Here is a 20,904-nt window from a genome sequence, read left to right as displayed (position 1 = left end):
CAGTGAGCTCCCTCTATCCAAAATAGAGGGATAGGAGGAAAGTGGAAATTACACCGTGCGTTGGAGAGATGGCTGTGGACGGGCAAAAGGATAAACCTGACTTGAATGTTTCAAACCTTGTTAGGTGATCCCCCTCTGATGCGAGTTGGAGCTGATCTGGTTTCTTGCATATTGGGGTTTATCTCAGATGCACTTTGTTATTGGGGATCACCCTCTTGAATTTTGCTCTTTGTTTTTCAGTATAGGAAATCCAGGATTGCTGAACCTCTAGAGAGAGCAAGGCGAATATGAGTCCTTGGGGGTTCAGATGGGGAGGAGAGGGAGCGGAGAGGACTTCACAGGAAGAGAATATTGTGAAGCTGATAGTGGCGGTAGTAATTGTACAATACTGCGTGATAGAGAATTATGAAATGATGTTATAGCTGTATTAGCAACCTCCCCCCAAATGCTTTTTGGATAACAAGAAAGAAACAAACTTATGATCCCATCAAGTAAAAAAGTAATTTTGAGATCAGGGCTAATATCACATTTTTAACAAAACTCAAGTGAGTACCTTCCCAAATCATTGGGTCTGTGCTGCAAGTTTCTGAGAATGCTGGTCCACATAAAACAAGGTTTTTTAGATGGATCAGACATTTTAAGGAAGGATGGGAAGACCATAAAGACGAGTAAAGAGATGAAAGACAGAAAACCATCTCCAGTGAATGGAAAAATTGGCTGGCGTCCATAAACTAGTGAAAGAAACGACTGTGAGACAGCCACCATTGATGTGACAGTGACCGCAGTAGGGGTCTCGCGTCGTTTGGCATTTTCCGTTTAAGGGAGCTTCCTGGCCTCAGCAAGCTTGTAGCTGGATGAGTGCCCAAAGCATTGTCTGGAGATCGACCAGCTCCAGGAGCTGGTCGTTTCCAGCAGCCGTGCCCGGTGCGAGCCAGTGAAGATGATTTTGTGGAATGAATTGTAACCAGGGCTGCGTCTTGGACTTCACAGTGCAATAAGGTACAATCAGGACAGTGGCTTCTGAGATGCTCTGTGGGGATGGTAAAATCAAGGCAGGTGGTCAGCTCAGCGGATTATGGTGACTGGTTTTGTTCGAGGTTTTTGTCTGATTCTTGAGGAGGTAATCTTGATAGATATTTTTGAGAAACACAAGATGATCATAGGGATTTATTCAGAAATTTTAAGAAGATTGAAAACTGTACTGGTAAGAATAAAGGCCAGGAAAGTTAGGCCAATGAATTTATTTTTCCATCATGACACTGCACTTTACTCATTTGAGTTCTCCAAACTCAAAGAAATTGGGGGAGAAAAACACAATTTGTATCCCTTGAGGATGACAGAGGTGCCACGTTGATATGATGTAAATCTGTAGAATTCCTTGGGGGAAGGATTAGGAAGATGGAAACATTGCCTTCAGAAGTGGATGGGCCGAGATAGAGGATGTAAAGAAACTTTAGTTTCACAGTTGGATATTTTTGATGACTAAAAGTTTCTATGATTTTATAGCTATACTTTTGGATTTACCTGTGTACTTATTTGTAGATACCTCTAAAATATGGTTATTCTTTTAATTGATGGTGATGAATTAGTTACTTGCTTAAAACTTTTTTTCTTATAGGTCAATTTGATCTGAATTTTGCTTATTGCAGCTTTACTAATGGGAGGAAACTTGGTAGCTATCTTTCTTGAAAAAACATGTCCTAAGTTTAAAGACATTCAGTATCCTTGCTTATAATTATATAAGGCATTTAATGTGTACAGATTTTTCCAAGAATATATATGTGTTGAATGATATAGAATGATAGTGTAAAGGAAAACCAGGTGCTAAACCTGCCCTCGTGATATACTGGGAATGTCAACTGGCACTTTAGACTTCAGTACATACTCTAGATAAGGTAGCATATGTGATCTCCTGTTAGCCTTATTCCTAAGAAGGGTCTGAAATGAGTTTCAAGAAAAGACTTTTTGAAATCTGGTAATTGTAGTTTTCTAAAATATTAAAAGCTTAAGTTTGTTTTTTTTTTTCTTGTAGCGATACAGACTTGGAGTCCGACTGTATTACCGAGTAATGGAATCCATGCTTAAATCAGTAAGTTAAAAAGAACATAATAGGAAAACAGTTCAATGCTAGCACAAATAAGGTTTCATTTAAACTCCTCCCCCTCCTGTTTTAGGAAGAAGAACGGTTATCCATTCAAAACTTCAGGTAAACTTTTTAGTTCAGTTTTTTAATTCTTCCGTTTTATAAAAATAAATGGTTTGAAATCCTTTTTTCTGCCTCCCCCCCCCCTTTTTTTAGCAAACTCCTGAATGACAACATCTTCCACAAGTCTCTGTTGGCGTGCGCACTTGAGATTGTAATGGCTACTTACAGCAGTAAGTTAAATTTTAGTAAATAAACATTTTCTTCAACTCACTGCCACTGTGATGATGCCGGCTCATAGCGACCCTACAGGACAGGGTAGAACTGCCGTTATGAGTTTCAGAGACTGTAACTTGTAAAGTCAGAGCTGTCTTAACGTGTGTATTTGGGGGCTGAGTTAAGGAGAAAAAAAATGCATATATATTATATATACTAAAGACTGTAAGTGGTTATAAGGCGTTTAAATGGCTTATCTGAATTATTTGAGATCATATTAGGGATCGTATTTTATTAGGCTCTGTTTGGGACATACTGCATACAGGGAAAGTACCTAATTAAAATCCCTTGAGTATCTACAAAATTGTGAAGTTGTAAGGGAGTACTGAACACACTTGTTGCAGGCTGTATGGTCATGAGACCGCCAAAGGTGAGAGCTAGAATTTACTTGATACCCAGAACACAGTTCAATGAAGGTTTTAGGGTTTTGTTTTTAAATATAACTTTAAGCATGTAATATTTTTATTAACACAAATGAATAATAGTCACCAAAGGATATAGAGACACAATTAGTAAAAGAGGAACTTAAATTGGTAAACAAATATGGAAACTATGAGTGTTCATTATGAAATACACATTTAAAAGAAATGTTTTCTAGCTAATCAAATTAGTACAAGTTTAGATTATTCATCATCAAAGGTTTAATAAATGACTTAATATGCATATGCTAATACCTTACTGGTACAATATTAATCCTGTTAGGAACTATGAAAATAGGGTTTAGGGCATTTAAATCTCTGAAAAATGTATGATAGTGATTAGCCATCTTTTTAGGGGGAAAAATGTACACATACACCCAAAATTTGATTTCCTAGAAGTTAATGGATTATAAAATAAAAAATAATGCTCTAAATAAAAAAAAAAACATTTTTAGCCTCTCAACTGTTTAAGTCTTTAACATAACCTTCCAACTTAAAAATACATAGTTTAAGTGACATTTCTTCTTTCATTTTTAGGAAATACGTCACGTCTTGATCCTGGAACAAATTTGTCCTTTCCATGGATTCTGAATGTGCTTAACTTAAAAGCCTTTGATTTCTACAAAGTGATTGAAAGTTTTATCAAAGCGGAAACTAAATTGACAAGAGAAATGATAAAACATTTGGAAAGATGCGAACATCGAATCATGGAATCCCTTGCCTGGCTCTCAGTAAGTAGCTTACTAAAATAATGAAAGATATTTGTATATATGCAAGTGGCTAATAAATTATTAAGAATTGTTGTGAAGCTTACCTCCAGAACAAACATGCACTGTAAAACTAATATAATGTTAATGTGTAGCTCAGAATCAAGTGGAATATTACAATGGAGTTTTTATTTGAGTTTCCTAGGTCACCTGTTATGGTGATTTATTTAGGATTGGTTTTTCTTAAAGCATAAAACCTCAAAATTCACTGCCCTTGAATTGATTCCAACTTAAAGATACTATAAGACAGAGTAAAGCTGCCTCTGTAGGTTTCCAAGAGTAATTTTTATGTTAGTACAAAGTCTCCTCTTTCTCACTTGACATGGCTGCTGATTTCGAAATGTCACCTTTGCTGTTAGCAGCGCAACATGTAACTTACAACACCACTCCTTTGTCACCCAGAAACAAAGCAGAATTCTTCAATATATTTCTAGCCATTTATTTAATATAGAGGTATCATATTTGAAAATATTTCTACAAATTAATGAAAATTTTGAGATCACAGTAGTAAAAAGTAGACTAAGAGGTATATTTTATTCATTCAATTTAGGATCCATTTTGTTCCATTGTTAAAAAATAGTCCCCAAAGCTATAAAATTCTTTAATTAAAAGTATTGTTTAAAGCATGATTGGAGCACATATCCTATTTCTAGATATTTTATTTATAGCATAGAAAAAGCTCTTGATTGTCTTTTTGTTTTAATATAGGTAGCATTTCCTATGTAATAAGAGCTAAATATCGTTTTAAGTCTGTTTTATGCTCTTTTAATCTGTGTCGTCAGGTAATACTTTGTGAATCGTCAGATAATAAGTTGTTTCCTTTTGAAGCTATGCTTGCATGTTAGGCATTGATTAATTTATACCAGTAGAAATGGTTTAAAAAAATGGAACTTTAGTTACATTAGCGTCCAAATGTATACATATGGTCCTAGTTTTCCTTTTTCATTGTTTTGAACACTTAATGGCTAAGGTAGAACTTCGTTTTAGTGTTTCTTCCTGTTGCTGCATTACATAGGCTTTCTCCTTCACTGCTCTGCGACTGTTCTGATCATTGTCCCTACACAATAGCTGGAAGGGTTGTGGAAGGTATCTTTTTGTTTGATAAAGTATTGATAAGTATTCTCCTTAGAGAATCTTTGGAGGATCATTTCTCTTTTCCTTTATTAGCTGTGTCAGGTTTTCTGAGTAGTACTATTTCAGAGGTCTACATAACTGCATGCAGAGCACAGACGTAGGAGGTAGGAGTCTAAGTAAAAAGTATTTCTGCAAAGTCTTAGCAATCTTTATTAAACAAAGATGTCCAGATGTTTGCTTCTCATCCTATCTCCTATGTGGTCTCATAAATGTCTGAACATGATGTTTCTGTCTTACCAATCCTATCCCGAAGAACTCCGTGCTCTGTGATCTACAGCAAAGTGGGGTAGTTTTGACATCCTCAAGGGGCTCAAATTGGGAACGTGGCCATGGTGTGAAACAATTACTCAGCTCAGTTTTCCTGATCATTTTCTCACCAAGGCAGGTTTCACACTCAATCACTGCCATCAGCTCAATTCCAGTTCATGGCGGCCCTATAAGACAGAGTAGACCTGCCCCCGTGATTGTCTAAGACCATAACTCTTTATAGGAGTAGAAAGCCTCATCTGTTTTTCTCGGAGCGGCTGCTGGCTTTGACTTGCTGACCTTACAGTTAGCTGCCCAGCACGTATCCACTATCTACCACCAGGGCATCTATGTGCAGTTTGACGTTTTCTTAAAATTTTTGTGCAATAAGCCCCTGTGACTATTCTCTTGTCTTTTGAGAAACTGTTTCAAGATTGCTCCTTTGGATCTCCCAAAATGCAGTTGTCGTATTCTTTTGAAGTGACCTCTTAGCCTTGAATTTCACTGGTCCAGCATAGCCTTTGGGAAGCCACCACAGTTTAGATTGAACCCTTTATTTGAAGGCACCCTAGCGAAGATAAGAGAACTTGTCTGCAGCTATCAACTGACCACAGAGACATGTTGTTTAGGATAAAGCAGGTGTGTAGGAACTGAGGCCCAAGAACAATACTTTTTGACATACCCTTGGTTTGGTTAATAATGATGGCCTTGGATTCAATTTTAAGAAACTATGAGAGAGATGAGTCTCCTTTAAATGTCATTATATCACTGATAAAGCTGATTGTTATCTGTGGTCACCAGGCGTTAGCATGTTTCTTTATTCAGAAATTTAAAGAAGGTAAGAGTAAACATATTTACATTTTTTGCCCCTCCAAAATTTAAATAAAGGGCTATTTTGGACATGAGTGTGGTGGTCGTGAACAGCTTTTGTTTTCGGAGTCCAGATTCAGGGATACACTTACAGACAGCATTGTAAGCTTGTTTCGTGTCCTATTGAGATGTCAGGCTTGACAGGAAACGAACACAAAAGGGAGAAAAGCCTGTAGTTCTGAAAAAACACAATAGGATGTCTGCTGTATGTTTATATGGTGGATCATTAACCTCTGGTGCACTTTGCACAAAGCGTTTAGTGTTTGCCCTTAGACTTTGCTATATATACACTCACGTATACATAAAGGTTTGTGGGAAATTTTTTATTTACAATTCCATTTTTTACAAACATTTTGATGCTCTTGTGTGTATGTGTCTGTCTCTCTCTATGTATATATGTGTATATATATTACCTTATAAAATTTATGTTCGATATAATTCCATTATCTTTTAATTCAAGTTTTGTGTGAACGTTTTGAAACACCCTAATGTGTATTTATGGGGGGTGTGTGTGTGTGTGTGTGTGTGTGTGTGTGTGTGTGAATGAGCTAGGTCTCGGGAAGGTAAGTGAATTGTAAGATAATGACTAGTCTGTTTTCATATTTTAAAACGTGTAAGCGCAATGGTGCACCATAATTCTATGTAATCATTTACATAACCCCATGCCACTATTATAGTGAAGCATGTTGAGTTTTCAAAAGGTATCATGAATTACTGAAAATAATGATTGAAAATGTGTTTATATTTTTATGAAGGAATATACATATTTCTTCCTTCATGAAAAAATATATAATATGTATACAGATATATGATTTTTAATCTGATTTCTGAAAACCTAGCTCTTTTCACGCTCACCCAGTGTGTTCCTGATAACCTACGCCTAAATGGTAGCTTCTCCAATGATTTAGGTTACTTGATATCATTACTTAAAATCAGCATGATTTTATTTTGTCCTGAACATAACTTAAGGGGGCCCTGGAGGTATAATGGTTAAGCACTCAGTTGCTCACGGCAAGGTAGCAGTTTAACCCTACCCACCAAGAGGAGGAAAAACCTGGATATCCAGTCCTGTAAAAATTTATAGCTAGAGGCTCAGAGGCGGGTCCTACTTCCTGTGCACCGGGAGCCCGGTGCCAGAGGAGAGCCCGCAGCCTGAACACCTCGCAGCCGGCGCTCGCAGTGTGCCCAAGACTCCCTGCACTTCTTCAGTTCAAAGCTAGGGCCAACCTGACTTAAAGCTTTCCCGAGATGACCAAGCAGCCTGACTATGACCTGGAGACCACTGAGAACAAAGCAGAATCCACCCTCACCAACTTTACCAAGTACATCTAAGCCCTGCAAGTTGTCTAGTATGAGGTGCAGCTGGTGGAGTCTGGGGTAGACTTGAGGCAGCCTGGGAGGTCTCTAAGACTCTCCTATGAAGCCTCTAGATTGACCGTCAGTAGCTATGGCATGGATCGAGTTCAACAGGCTCCAGGGAAGAGCCCACAGTTGTTCTCTTACATCCATGGTGTTGGTAATACTTACATATACTGCACTAACTCCAGGAAGGGTCGCTTCACGTCCTACAGACAACTCCAAGAACACACTGTATCTGCAGATAGACAGCCAGAAAATCGAGGACACAACCGTGTGTTACTGTTCAAGAGACACAGTGAAGGGAAGTCAGGATGAGTCCAGACACAAACCTCCCCTGTAGAAAGGAGATTGATCTCCAGGGGGTTCTCAGGTCCCAAAGCCCACTGGAACCCAGGGCCACATGGAGATGGCATTTCAGGACTAGTTTCTTGTATTTGGGAATTCTTGATGATCTCTATTTTCCTCAGGAAAAGGGTGGGTTCTCCTCGTTTGTTTGTTTTTTCTGTACTACTGTCACAAACTCCTGAAAATTTGATAATTTCTACCTTTGCTATTATATTTTGCTTGTCTCGTTTAGTGGTTGTAAGTAGTTATAGAGGTGGGAAGAGAGAGACAACACACCTTATATTCTTAGTCCCAAATTGCATTCAGAGTTCACCGGGTGACTGATCAGATTCCTGTCCTGTGCCTCTGCTCCTGGGGCATAAATGTCCTCTTCTGTTCAGGACACCTCCAGGTTCCCTACAAGTTTAGTGGTTGGCTGTACCTCCAGCCATTAAAACAGAATATCCTTCTCTAGAGATCTGTCCAGTGACTTGTTTTACCTCGGGTGAGCTTTGTGACTACTATAGATAAGATTTCGTATTTCTGTGCCGCACATAGAGAGGGAAAGGTAGGAGGAGCCTAGACACAACCCCACCCCATGCATATAGCGGACTGGGCTTCAGGGCTTGCTCAGGACCCATGGGTAGCCGGGCCCCTGAGAAGAGCACATGCAGAACTTAGGCAGGAGTTGTTAAATCAGTCTCCTAGTCCCTCTTCCTGCAGAGAAGATGGCTGTGCCACAGACCTCATTGTAACTTTTTCTGACTGTGTCCTTCGAAGTGCTTTATGAGTGTTTGTGTGCGCCACATTACCCTGTGGCTTAATGTCTTATATTATGTGATAGAATATTTACTAATGTCTGTATAACTTTAATTATGCTAACCCCAGTGTGTTTATGTTGATCATTGCCATGTAAATGCATGGGTGCGGTTACTTATTGATCTGGGTGGAATTTATATGAAGGTTTGTTTGTGCTATCATATGTGCTCATTTATTTAGCGAATGCATATGTTAGTGTAACTATTAGTACACAGATATCATTATGTGCCCCCTCCCAGGGGGACAGATAAAAGAAAAGTGGATGAAGGGAAACATCAGTCAGCATAAGATGTGAAAAAATTAATAATTTATAAATTATCAAGGCTTCATAAAGGAGGGGCGAAGAGGGAAAATGAATTGATACCAAGGGCTGAAATAGAAAGAAAATGTTTTGAAAATGATGATGACAACATAGGTATAAATGTGCTTGGCAAATATGTATGGATTGTAATAAGAGCTGTATGAGCCCCAATAAAATGATTTTTTTAAATGTATAACTAGAAAATATGAGGCAGTTCTATAATACAGAATTTCTAAAAGTTGAAATTGACCTGATGATAACAGGCAACATAATTACAACTTTGCTTTAGAATATCTCAACATTTACTTTAATTTTCAAGTCAATCCTGGCTTGAATGTTAAACAATCCCTCCTCTCCTTGATCTATGGTTTGATAGAGTCCTGTAATAAAAAAAACCTTTACAAATATTTATTTAATTAAATATGATCAATACTTTAATATATTAAATATATAATTAATTTACACTTCCCTAGACCTTTTAAAGTTTAAACACTTTCCGGTATCCTATTTGTTCTCCTAGCTTTAGCACTACTGGTGCTCATCTTGCGCATCGGCCTGATGCTTGTTTATTCCAGGTTCCTATTCAAGACCTGTCATTGTACACCATTGCTTTCAGAAGGGAACCTTGGCGATGTAGTGGGTTACATGTTAGGCTGCTAACTGCAAGAACAGTTCATTTCTATCACCTACTCCAAGGGAGAAAGATGAAATTTACTGAACTCATAAAGTTTTTCAGCCTTGGAAATTCTGCCCTGTAGGGTTGCTATGAATCAGGATCAATCTTAATGGCAGTATGTGGGAGTGCCTTTCAGAAACATTCAGCTTTTACATTTCTGGCACTCAAAGATTGTGATGATACAGCTTGATCTTACCTTTCCAACTTTAATCCCACAGTCCCTCAAGCTCCTTTATATAACCAGGCAGTTCTTTCACCTCGGAAGCCAACCACATTTATCTAGTGTGGTAGCATGCTAAACTGTAGGCATGATGGAGTAAAATTATGGCCTAACAGTGGCAGTGATTGATGAGTACTAAAATTAATTTTAGAGGTATGTAATGGAGTTTTTAACCTAATTAAAATGGAAAGGTAGTTCTATTATTAAGTGAGGTATTATAATTACAAAAATGAATGTGCCTGATTTAATGCCAGAATTAACACACACACACACACACACACACACACACACACACACCCCAGAGGGCTTCAGAGTATTTGTTGAAAAATTCCATTATCCTTTCATTTCCTTTTTTTCATAAACTTTTTGACGCCCTCTCAGATATACAGACATACCTCAGATATGTATACCTCAGACCAATGCAATTCAGTGAATTTTGTGATAAAATCACACGAATGTTTTTGCTTCCTATGTATGTTATGTTTACACTATATGATAGTCTATTAAGTGTACAATAGCATTAGGAGAAAGTTTGCAGTGTTATGAGAATTACCAGAGACATGAAGTGAACACATGCTGTTAGAAAAATGGTGGTAATATTTTTTCAACTAAGGTTATCACAAACCTTCAATTTTGGGGCACAATATTTTTAAGGCACAATGAAGCAAAATGCAATAAAATGAGGTATGCCTGTATGTCATTTTCAGGGGTGGGAATTCTAGAAATAGAATACACACTTTCTTTATCGATGGAGCTTACTAAAAAATTTTTATTTGTAAGTTGGAGATATCATTATAAATATTATTATATTTGTTCATTGGATATCCGTTTGCCAATGGGGAATGTTGGATTCTTTGCCCAGTGTTTCTGTCTTCCCTGTCCCTTTTCCTGAATATTATTTCTCAGTTTCACTTTCTACCTATTTATAACCTCTACTGAGTCTTAACCTGCCAAAGTATTTAAATCAGTATAAAAAATTTCAAACTCACTGCCATTGAGTTAATTTCAACTCATAGTGACCGTACAGGACAGGGTGGGACTGTTACACTTTATGGAAGTAGAAAGCCTTGTCTTTCTCTTGAGGAGCAGCTATTGGTTTTGAACTGCTGACTTTCAGTTAGGAGTCCAAGACATAACCACTAAGGAGTTCTGTAGCTGCCTTTTAACCTTTGGGGTTTTGGTACAACTGTATTGACAAAGTTCCTTTCTTCTAGGCTGAAGTTTTTGTTTTTTTGCCCCCTTCCCCTTTTTTTAGTAAGTGCTTTTCCATATTTAGCGCCCATAAAAATCATTTGGAGATCTTGTTAAAACACAGATTCTCACTGAGTAGGTCAAGTGTCTTATGACCATGGTTTTAAGTCACCTCATATGTATGTAAGCTGGACGGTAAATAAGGAAGACCAAAGAATTGGTGCCTTTGAATTGCGGTATCGGGGAGAATACTGGGTAGGCCGCCCGAAGAATGATCAGGTCCATCTTAGAAGAGGAGCCAGAGTGCTCCTGAAAAGAGCTGGTCTTCATCTCGTATACTTTACATGTGTTTTTAGGATCAGTTCCTGGAGAAGGACGTCATGCGTACCTAAGTATAGGGTCAGTAATTCTCAAAAGTACGGCTTGATGTAATGATTGTAACAAGAGGCTCCAACATAGCAGCAATTGTGAGGCTAGGACCAGGCAGTGTTCTGATGTACTTTGGTTCACTATGAGTCAGAACTGATTTCATGACACCCAACAATAGCAACACGTTTAAGAACTTCTGCTAACTCCCAGCAGATTCCTATAGTTCTAATCTGTATTGAGTAGCAAGATTCTAGGCTACTAATTCTTGACAGCCTTGCATGTTTATGTGGTTTACAAATGAAATGCTGTTACGTAGTTGATCCTAACTCTAGAAATTAGAGCACCTACGTATCAGAAAAGGAGCAGAGTATCTGCGTCTCACTCATGAGCTAATGAATAAGGTGTGGAAGTGTACATTTGCTGTTCAATATTCACATCTGTTGAAATAGCTGCCATGTACTGTGACCAAAGTATTTGTCTAGTTTAATGCTCATAATAATACTTAAACTGACAGACAATACTGTTTTCATTCTATAAAACTAGAAATGGTTTCAAGAAGGTTAAATAACTTGTCCTAGACCCATATTGGTTTGCTTCCAAATTCCATCTTTTTTCATAGTGATTTCTGGTTTTTCATATTGATTTAGGTTACATTATTCTTAATGTTTTTATTACCACTGCGTTATATATGCAGTAGGTCCCCATGTAACACAACCAATTTGTGCTAGATTACTTACTGACTGAAAGATGATGGTCAGTTTGTTCTCATTGTCAGTGTAGAAGAGAACACTTAGCAAGCTGCTTCTATCAAAATTACAGCCCAGAAAGCCTTATGGGCCAAGTTCTACTCTGTAACATCTGGTTGGCATTAGTTGCCATGGTCTTGGCTCCAGTGGGTGTGTGATGTATTCAGGCAATCAGAGCTCATTTCATCTTCACAGAATCCCTGAAAAGAACACGTTGCTAGTCTCTGTTTTGCAGAAACGGAAACCTGTAGTTCAGAGAGCTCATGTAACTTGTTTTCATGTAACTCGGGGCAAGTTATAGCTCTATTCCAGATATTCTTACCTGTGAAACTAGAAGGATAATATTTTTCATAACTGTTGTGAGGAATAATGAACATTTATAAGAATGACAAATTTTAGAAATATCATAGTTGTTAGTTTCTTTGACTTCATCATATTTTCAGTGGTTTATTAAGAATACAGTTAAATAGGATTTTACATTTTTATCCTGCCCTACTATCAGTAATTTCTCTCTTCTTCCATGTCCCCCTGCCCCTCACCTTTCTCAAAATAGAGAATGTTCAAAGTTCAGAGGGGAAAGGCCTCACGCAATGCCAGCATTGTTAACTGTGGGCAGTGCTCATTGTTAACTCTGCGTTTGGAATGCATTATAGTACTTCAGTTATGAATCATGCGTATATTTTCCCCGAGGGTAGTTCATTATTCAAGTACAAACAAGAAGGATGATAGCAGTTGTAAATGAATAGCTAGGAAATGATCTGCTGTGGTTAACCTGTGGGAATGGGAGCACGATGTTAGAGAATGGTTTGAGTAGAGTCTTAGAATTTTCAAATTTTAAACTCGAGTTAATATCCCAACTGCAAGAATGAGGAACGACTTGGAATTGTGAATAATCAGGAACAGAACAGAAATAACTTATGAGCTCTCTTCTAATTAATGTAGTTTCTGAATTTTTTTTTCAGTTAACTATGAGAGTATAGTAATAGTTTCAAACAATGGAGGGAAGTGGATAAATCATTTAAGCTCAGTTACCCTTAATTGGAAAATAAAACTCACTTTTTGGCTCCTAACTCTTCTAAACATAGATGATGTGTTTTAAAAGTTATTTATTGTCACAACTTGGTCTGCTTGAATGTATGTGATTATGCCTCTTGCATGTGTGGTTTTATTAAAATTTTTATTGATTTTTAGTATTTTCCATTTTTTGGCAGCAATGGTCAAAGATAAGAAGCATTTTTGGTATCTTCCTGTAAGCTCTAGATTTAGAAATTAATAAGGAAATGTAGAAAAGGAAACAGGTGTACTTGTTTTGTAGTTTTTTTTTTAATGCTCGCAGAAAGCTGTTCCTATTATTTTGCTAAATTTCAGTGTTTCTTCCACAAAATATAACAAAGAATTTCTCTTTGGGATTTTGATTGTACTCTTTAAGAAACCTTTAAAGGGTAACCTTAGTCTGGCTTGATGTCTTTTACTTAATTCCATTTCCTTTTCAGGGTGATATCTAATCATTTATATCATTAATATTGCATCATAAAAATATTGTTATTAGATAATTTGGCTAAAAAGTTTTCTTGTACACATTAAGTGCTGCTATGTTTTGTAACTTAGGTAGTCTATAGAATGGGAGCATCAATTAAATCGGATTTTTTTTCTTTACACATTAAAATGAACTAGGTAGAGAAGCGAAATGACTTCTCCTTGACTAATACATGGTCTTGAACAAAATTGAAGACAGGATTCCCCAGGCCAATCCTGAACTCTCTTATTATAAATGAAAACATTTGATTTATCTTTCTAATAGAATTATTGGACACTTAATATATGTTACTTTGGGCTACAATTGAATTTAGTCAAACCCACATATTTAAACTTTTCTTTTTACCAAACATTTTATTAGGAGCTAATCCAGATATCATGCCACTACTTAATTCAATCATACCAAGTAGTGTTGTTGCACAATTGTTAGAAAAATCCATTTTAAAACATTTTCTTCCTTCTTGAACTCCTTGATATCAGCTCTTGCTTATCCCCAAACTCCCCCACGTTTCCCCCCAGGAAACCTTATTCTAGTTGTCTCTATCGATTCATCTATCTTGGGTATGCTACACTGAAAAACATAGAAAAATATAAAGCAGAGACTCAAGAAGGCTACCAACAATGACAAAATACAACAGAAATAAACCCCAAATATGAAAAAATACAGACAATATTACAAAATAGATCAAGCCCAAAGTTTATCAGAAGGGAGATCAAGTGACAAGGTTATAATAGCAAGTCAGGTTTATTATCTTAATCTACTAGAGTTGTCTCTCCAATACTTTTGGCCTGATAACCAGTTTATTCCTATCCCTCAATTATGCTTAGAAGGAAATCACCGGAGGCTTATTCCCTGTGTAGTTCTTGTGATATATTTGGGGCTTTCCCTGTCATCCATGGCCTTCTGCAGCCAGAATCTCAAGGGAAGCTCTAATGCTGTTCCCTCCTTCCGATTTGGATGACATCCCTCATCACTCTGATAGGAATGCGTGCCAGTCTGGGGGGACCTCTTCATATCGATAAATGGTAGCCGCTAAGTGGCCATCCTCCCCTCCCCACTCTTGAAAATCCGGTCCCACTGGATGTTAGGACTGCTCCGCCACAGGGGCCTTCAAGAGGCTCACACAGAGAGGATGGTGTATGGTTCATATGTGCCAGTCAGGCTCTCTACCAAGTTGCCTGGCTAGCACACGGGATGGCCTGGAAACCTGAGCCTGCTCCCATCCTGGCGCTCATCCCTACAGCAGTGGACTCCTACAGTATCTGTGCTTGTGTGATTGACTAACTTCACTCAGCCTAATGGTTTCTAGATCCCTCCATGTCACGAGATATTTCATGATTTCATTACTGTTTTTTACGGATGTGTAGTATTCCATTGTGTGTGTGTATGCCAAAGGTTTTCTCTCTGTTCTACTGATAAGCTTTTGGGCTATTTGCTATTGTCAGTTGTGCTGCAATGAACATGGGAGAGCATCCATCTGTTGGTGATCTGTCTCATTTCTTGTAGGCATATGCCCAGCAATGGCATTGCTGGGTCATATGGTATTTCTATTGCCAGCTGTTTTAGCAATTGCAATATGACTTGCCACGGTGGTTGTACATCTTTAAAGGCCACCAGCAGTGTGTAAGAGTTTAATTCTCTCCACACCCTCTCTAGCATTTGTGCTATCTGTGGTTGTTGGTATTAGGTGATATCTCATCATTGTTTTGATTTGCATTTCCTAGCTGGTTGGTGAACACCAGCATTTCCTCATGTGCTTGTTAGTCTTTGGGTGTCATCCATTGTAAATTGTCTATTCAGGTCCTTTGCCCACATTTTAATAGGGTTATTTGTTTTATTCTTGTTGTGGGCTATCCGTGTTCAATAGATTTTAGTAATTAGTCCGTCCATTATGTCATTGCTAAATATCTCTTCCCAGCCCGTAGGCTCACATTTTATTATTTTAATGAAATCTTTTGATATACACAAGTGTTTTATTTTAATAGGTTCCAGTCATCTATTTTAGTTTCCACTGTGTGATAGTTCCATAATCTGGTGTCAATTTGAAGATTAAGAGTGAAGGGGTGGAGTCTAGTCTGTCAATCGTATCATAGCCAATGAGGCCTCTGTGTGGACTTGGCTTTCTCCTGAGAATTCTGGAAAATCTTGGATTTCCTCCTGGGAGGTGAGAGACATTGCAGCTGACAAGACACATGGAACTACACTAGTGCCCTGAACTGGAGAAGCCACATGAACCTACTCTGCTACAAGCAGACCTCTGCAGCCGGAGAAGTCATGTAGAGACCCCTGCCAGTGCTGAGATGCTTACACCACCACTGGATCCAAAAACTTTCTACCCACTGGCCTGTGATCATCTTGCATTCAGCATCATTGCATGTCTTTCATGAGTCTGAAGAGGACTTTATATATTGGTATCAGACATACGGGTTAGTAGGGGACATAAGGATTTGATCTGGACTGGGATGGGATGTTTTCTTAATGTACAACTACCCTTTATATTAAGATTCTCTCTTATACACATAGCTGTTTTCATGGATTTGTTTCTCTAGTCTACCCAGACGAACACACTTTGTTATATCTGGTAACTCGTGGATGACCTTATATTTGTCCCAATTTTCTTTTGTTTTTTAAATCATTTTATTGGGCGCTCATGCAACTCTTATCACAATCCATCCATCCATCCATCCATCCATCCATCCATCCATCCATCCATCCATCCATCCATTGTGTCAAACACATTTGTTGCCATCATCATTCTCAAAACATCTGCTTTCTATTTGAGCCCTTAATATCAACTCCTCATTTTCCCCTTCCCTCCCCGTTCCCCTCTTCCTCATAAGCATTGGACAAGTGATTGCGTTGGAGAAATCTTCGGCCAAAGGCATTTTTTTATAGTGTTAAAATGCAGAAATGTAACTTTGAGGACTACTGGGTGCCTCATTTAAGCCATCCTCTTTTTAATTGCCTCATATGCACGTGGCAGCTGGGCAATGAAGACAGATAAGAAGAACTGATGCTTTTAAATTATGGTGTTTGTAAAGAATATGGAATGGGTTACCAGATGAATGGAAAAATCTGTGTTGGAAGAAGTACAGCTAGAATGATCCTTAAACGTGAGAATGGCAAGACTTCTCACAAATTTTGGGTGTGTTATCAAGGGGACTGGTACCTGGAGAAATGCATCATGCTTGGCCAAATAAGGGAGTCGTTAACAAGACTCCCTTGACAAGATGGATTGACAGCGCGGCTGCAACAGTGCGCTCAAACAGCAGCGGTGAGGATGGCGCCTTTGGCCTGTTGCATATAGCGTTGCTATGAGCCAGAGCTGCTCCTACAGCCCTGAAGAATCCTTGTCACCAAATAATCAGGACACGTGCATATTTCACTATCTTATACTTAACCATGAATCAATGTACATATTATGGTTTATATGCGTGAGAGAACATTTGAGATTTAAGTTGGATTGGTATGCTTCCTCCGTGTTTAAGTAATCATTTACCACCGTCTATGACAGGGGTGTCAAACTGGCAGCCCATGGGCCTCATGTGGCAATTTTTTCTGGCCCACGATGCTCTGAAATAAAATGAAAATAGAAAAAAATTGTTATGAAGAAAATAGTGCTTAGGGGAGATCCAGGCAATACTGTACACACAATCCCCTCATCAACCCTTTAACTACTGAAGACGAGTCTACACGCCCTTTCCACCAACGTTAGGAGCAATGTGTCTGCCACTCTTAGGGTCACGTAATGTAAACCGATGGCAATAGCGAAAGATTAAAAAGAGCACTCTGGGTTGTGTTGTTATGAATCATACCTAGCGGCAGCGCTTATTAGTTACTTTGTTATATTTTCTGGTCACAACATAAGAGGTAAATGAAAACTAGTAGGAGGAAAACACTGTCAAGTTTCAGATAAAAAAGAATAATGTTAGTTTTATAAATACATTAAATAAAATAGATGTTTAAATAAAAGCAATTGCATAGTGTTTTAATGATCCTATGCATATTCCTGAATCCTCACTTCAAAATATACATTTAACAAAATTTGTCAATGTGATGTGGCCCATGTGAATCTTGCCTGCTGCACCAATGGCCTGCGTTTTAATTGCATTTGACACCCCTCATCTATAACAACCTCTTCAGTTAACTGTTAGCAGTTCTTTCACTTCCGTGGACTTCTCTTCTTCCAAACTCACACACCTGCCCTTTGTTTGGAAACATATCACGAGGAATGTCTTGATTAAACTTTCAGTTGGATAGACTCAGCATGGCATTGGCAAAGGAATGCTTGCCTCTTTAGTTGGGCTTTTGAAGAATTGTCAGCCATACATTTGTTGAAACAAAAGGCTATCTTTATTTGCCTTATTTTTTTATGTGGAGGAATAGGACAGTTGTACGAACTTCATCGATACATATCCTAAATAGGTGCTATGTAAGTGTTCTACATTAGGTCCAATATAGAAAACAAAGAGGTATAAAGCACAAACCTTTTTTTTCTCAAGGAGCTTGATATAGCGAAGTAGGGAAATAAGACATGACCCATTAAGAAATAACCAATAAATGCACAGCAAAAACTGAATTCACTGCCATTAAGTTGGTCCCAACTCACGGCAGCCCCATAGGGCAGAGTAGAACTGCCCCTGTGAGTTTTGGAGACTGACTCTTTACGGAGTAGAAAGCCCCATCTTTCTCCCGAGCAGAGGCTGGCAGTTTCAAACTGCTGACTTGACACTGCAGTTCGCAGGCCAGCATATTACCCACTAAGCCCCTAGGGCCCCTTACCAGACCTTCTACTCAAGAAACAAACCAAACTTGCTGCCATCAAGTTGATAGTGATCTGGTAGAACAGGGTAGAACTACCCCTAGGAATTTCTGAGACTCGGTTTATGGGAGTAGAAAACCTTGTCTTTCTCCCAAGTGTAGTGGGTAGTGATTTTGAATTGCTGACTTTGGACATCTTAGCCCAACTTGTAACCACTGCTCCACCAGGGATCCAGAGAGCTCAAGACACATAAATACCAATAATTGATACAATGTTGTTGTTGTTGTTGTTAGTTGCTACCCAAATGGGGAGTTTCGGACTTCTTCGTAGGGTTTTCAAGGCTGTGAACTTTTGGAAGATGATTTCCAGGCGTGTCTTCCCGGGTCCTCTGAGTGTTTTCCATGCATTATTAGTTTATCTCAACGGGTGTTTGAACGTGTCTCTGATTAGTGGATGGTTGCAGACAAGTTGTCTCAGCACATTTGCCTTAGTCTCCATAGATACCTTAAAAAAAAAAAAAGACAAAAGGCCCAATCAAAACAATGGCTTCTCGGGAGGTCTGCTGAGCCAGTTAAATTCAAGAGACGGAGATCATCTCAGATGGTGACAGGTACTATTTTGTTGTTTACTTTTAATATTCCAAAAGCAAAGTCTTAATAGATTTCTCAAATGACACAGAACTATCACAGAGACTTATTGGGGAGAAGTTTTAGGAAAATTGAAAACTGCATTGATGAGAAAAGACCAGGAAAGCTGTAACAAGGAATCACAGCAGAATACCTGCTCATTCTTAGAGCATAACAAGGATTATGTTATGAGAATTTCATTCGGAAACCTTGCGCGCATAGCTTTGATTATGTCCATGCAGATTATTTTGTTCCCCAAATTAAAAGAACACTTTAATAAAAGTATGCCAAAAACACTTAAAAGTATGCCCAAAGCTACAACATGCTGTAGATAGAAGCCTGCAGAATTTTCCGGGGAAGGATTAGAGCGGTGGAAACGCCACCTTCAAAAATTGGCTTAGATGGATCAAGAAACAATAGCTTCACATGTTGATGTTTTTGTTTAATAAAAGCTTGTGTGATTGACTGATTCTCATCGTTTCTGTGACTGCTTTTGTACTATAGCACAACACAGACTTTAGTAGTTGCAATTGTCCTAAAATATTTACTAAACTGGCCTTTAAAGAAACAAAACCTGCTGATTCCTGATGTAGAACATTAACATCCTTTCAGAAGCCAAAGCTATTTAAAAGGTATACAGGTTGTCCCTGGTAACATATTAACTGTCTGATTTTTGTTGTTGTTCTTTGCTACGTCTCATTGTTAGTAATGTGTACTCTATGCAATGTTGCAGATGTGCAATTTCTCCATGTTAGCATTCTCTCATGTTCACTCACAGATTTACAAAGGTCAGATTTATAAAAGGCAATAATAATGAAAACAGAAAATAAAGAGGTACTCAATTTACATCAGAACTACTTTAGAGCAGAGTTGTCAGAGAGAGCCCATCATAAGTCAAGGAATACTTGTACTTAAAAAAAAAAAATGCCGCTCTGTTCAATATCCCTTTACCCCATTCACACCCTTGCTTTTTGGCTTGCCCATCTAGTTTCTTCTTGCAAAAATAAGCAGGCAAGTGTATATTTTCTTAGTTTGCTTCTGTCTTACATAAAATAATAGTATATTACATGAATGGACTTCAAAAGTTCATGGAAAAGTAAGAAAAAAAGTTTATGGAAAACAGAATGACAAGATAATGGAATTTTTCCGTGAGGTTTTTGAAGCCCCTTTGAATATGCTCTTTCACATTGTATTCATTTAGCAAGAAATAAGGCCATAGCTGCTCAAAGACATCTTTCTATTTTCTATTGCAGCTTCTCGTCTTTCTGCTGTGTGTAAATGCTACAGTCTATTCAACTATTCTCCGGTGGTTGAACTCTTAGGTAGTTTCTAGTGCTTTGCTAATTTAAATTATAGTGGAGTGAGTAACCTTCTACACCTGTATTTTTTTATATGAGAGTACCTTTGGGCTAACTCCCTAGAAGTGATAATGCTGGGGCAAAGGGGAGATATGTGTATTAAAAAAACAACAACAAAAGAAAACAAAAACCCTCACTGCTGTTGGTTGGATTCTGACTCAAAGTGATCCTTTAGGGCAGAGTGGAACTGTTGCTCCTTGGGGATTCTGAGGCTGGAAATCTTTACACCTGGTGAGTTCTTAACTGACTATGCAATCTGTGGTACAATGCACGACACCACCGGGGCTCTGTAATATTTCTGTCAGATTTTGCCAAATATCTACTCAAAATGAAGTGTCATTTTACATACCCACTAAAAAATGTATGAAAGTACCAATTTCTTCAAATGAGTGGCAACTTAATTTTACCAAGTAGTGCCATTTAAATACTCTTCTGTTATTACCATCACTTTAAAAAGAAGCTATTTTAACAAGGTAGAGAGAACATAATCAGAATAAAAGATAAAGCAAGCTCTTTAAATTGAGTAAATATGCACTTACTGTGCTTTATTTTTCTCATTTTGGTAAAGACAAATGTATCTCTCCTCCTGAAATGGAAATTGGATTAGGTCTGTCCTTCAGAGTATTCCATGTTCTCCTCCTATCTTAATATGGCCTTAATGTAGCGTATAGCTTACTGCCATCAAGTTGATTCTGACTGAGAGCAACTCTAGTTTCTGAGACTAAATTGCCAGGGAGCAGACACTCTCTATCTTACTCCTG

General features: G+C 38.1%; 1 protein-coding gene across 3 annotated transcripts in view; it reads left to right on the top strand.

Moving 5' to 3' along the window:
• RB1 (RB transcriptional corepressor 1) overlaps positions 1–20,904 on the top strand; it is a 164,466-nt gene that overhangs the window by 75,054 nt on the left and 68,508 nt on the right. For all 3 annotated transcript variants that reach the window (XR_012780135.1, XM_075533250.1, XM_075533251.1), the window contains exons 14-17: positions 2,033–2,089; positions 2,175–2,206; positions 2,300–2,376; positions 3,376–3,569. Coding sequence is in view for 2 of the 3 variants with exons in the window: in XM_075533250.1 (XP_075389365.1) it covers positions 2,033–2,089; positions 2,175–2,206; positions 2,300–2,376; positions 3,376–3,569 (360 nt within the window). In the remaining variant the exon portion in view is untranslated. The remainder of the gene's footprint in view (positions 1–2,032; positions 2,090–2,174; positions 2,207–2,299; positions 2,377–3,375; positions 3,570–20,904) is intronic.

The sequence above is a fragment of the Tenrec ecaudatus genome, chromosome 15 (assembly GCF_050624435.1).
Source record: "Tenrec ecaudatus isolate mTenEca1 chromosome 15, mTenEca1.hap1, whole genome shotgun sequence".
In the NCBI taxonomy this organism is placed as follows: domain Eukaryota; kingdom Metazoa; phylum Chordata; class Mammalia; order Afrosoricida; family Tenrecidae; genus Tenrec; species Tenrec ecaudatus.
This window is presented reverse-complemented; position numbering and strand designations above follow the sequence as displayed.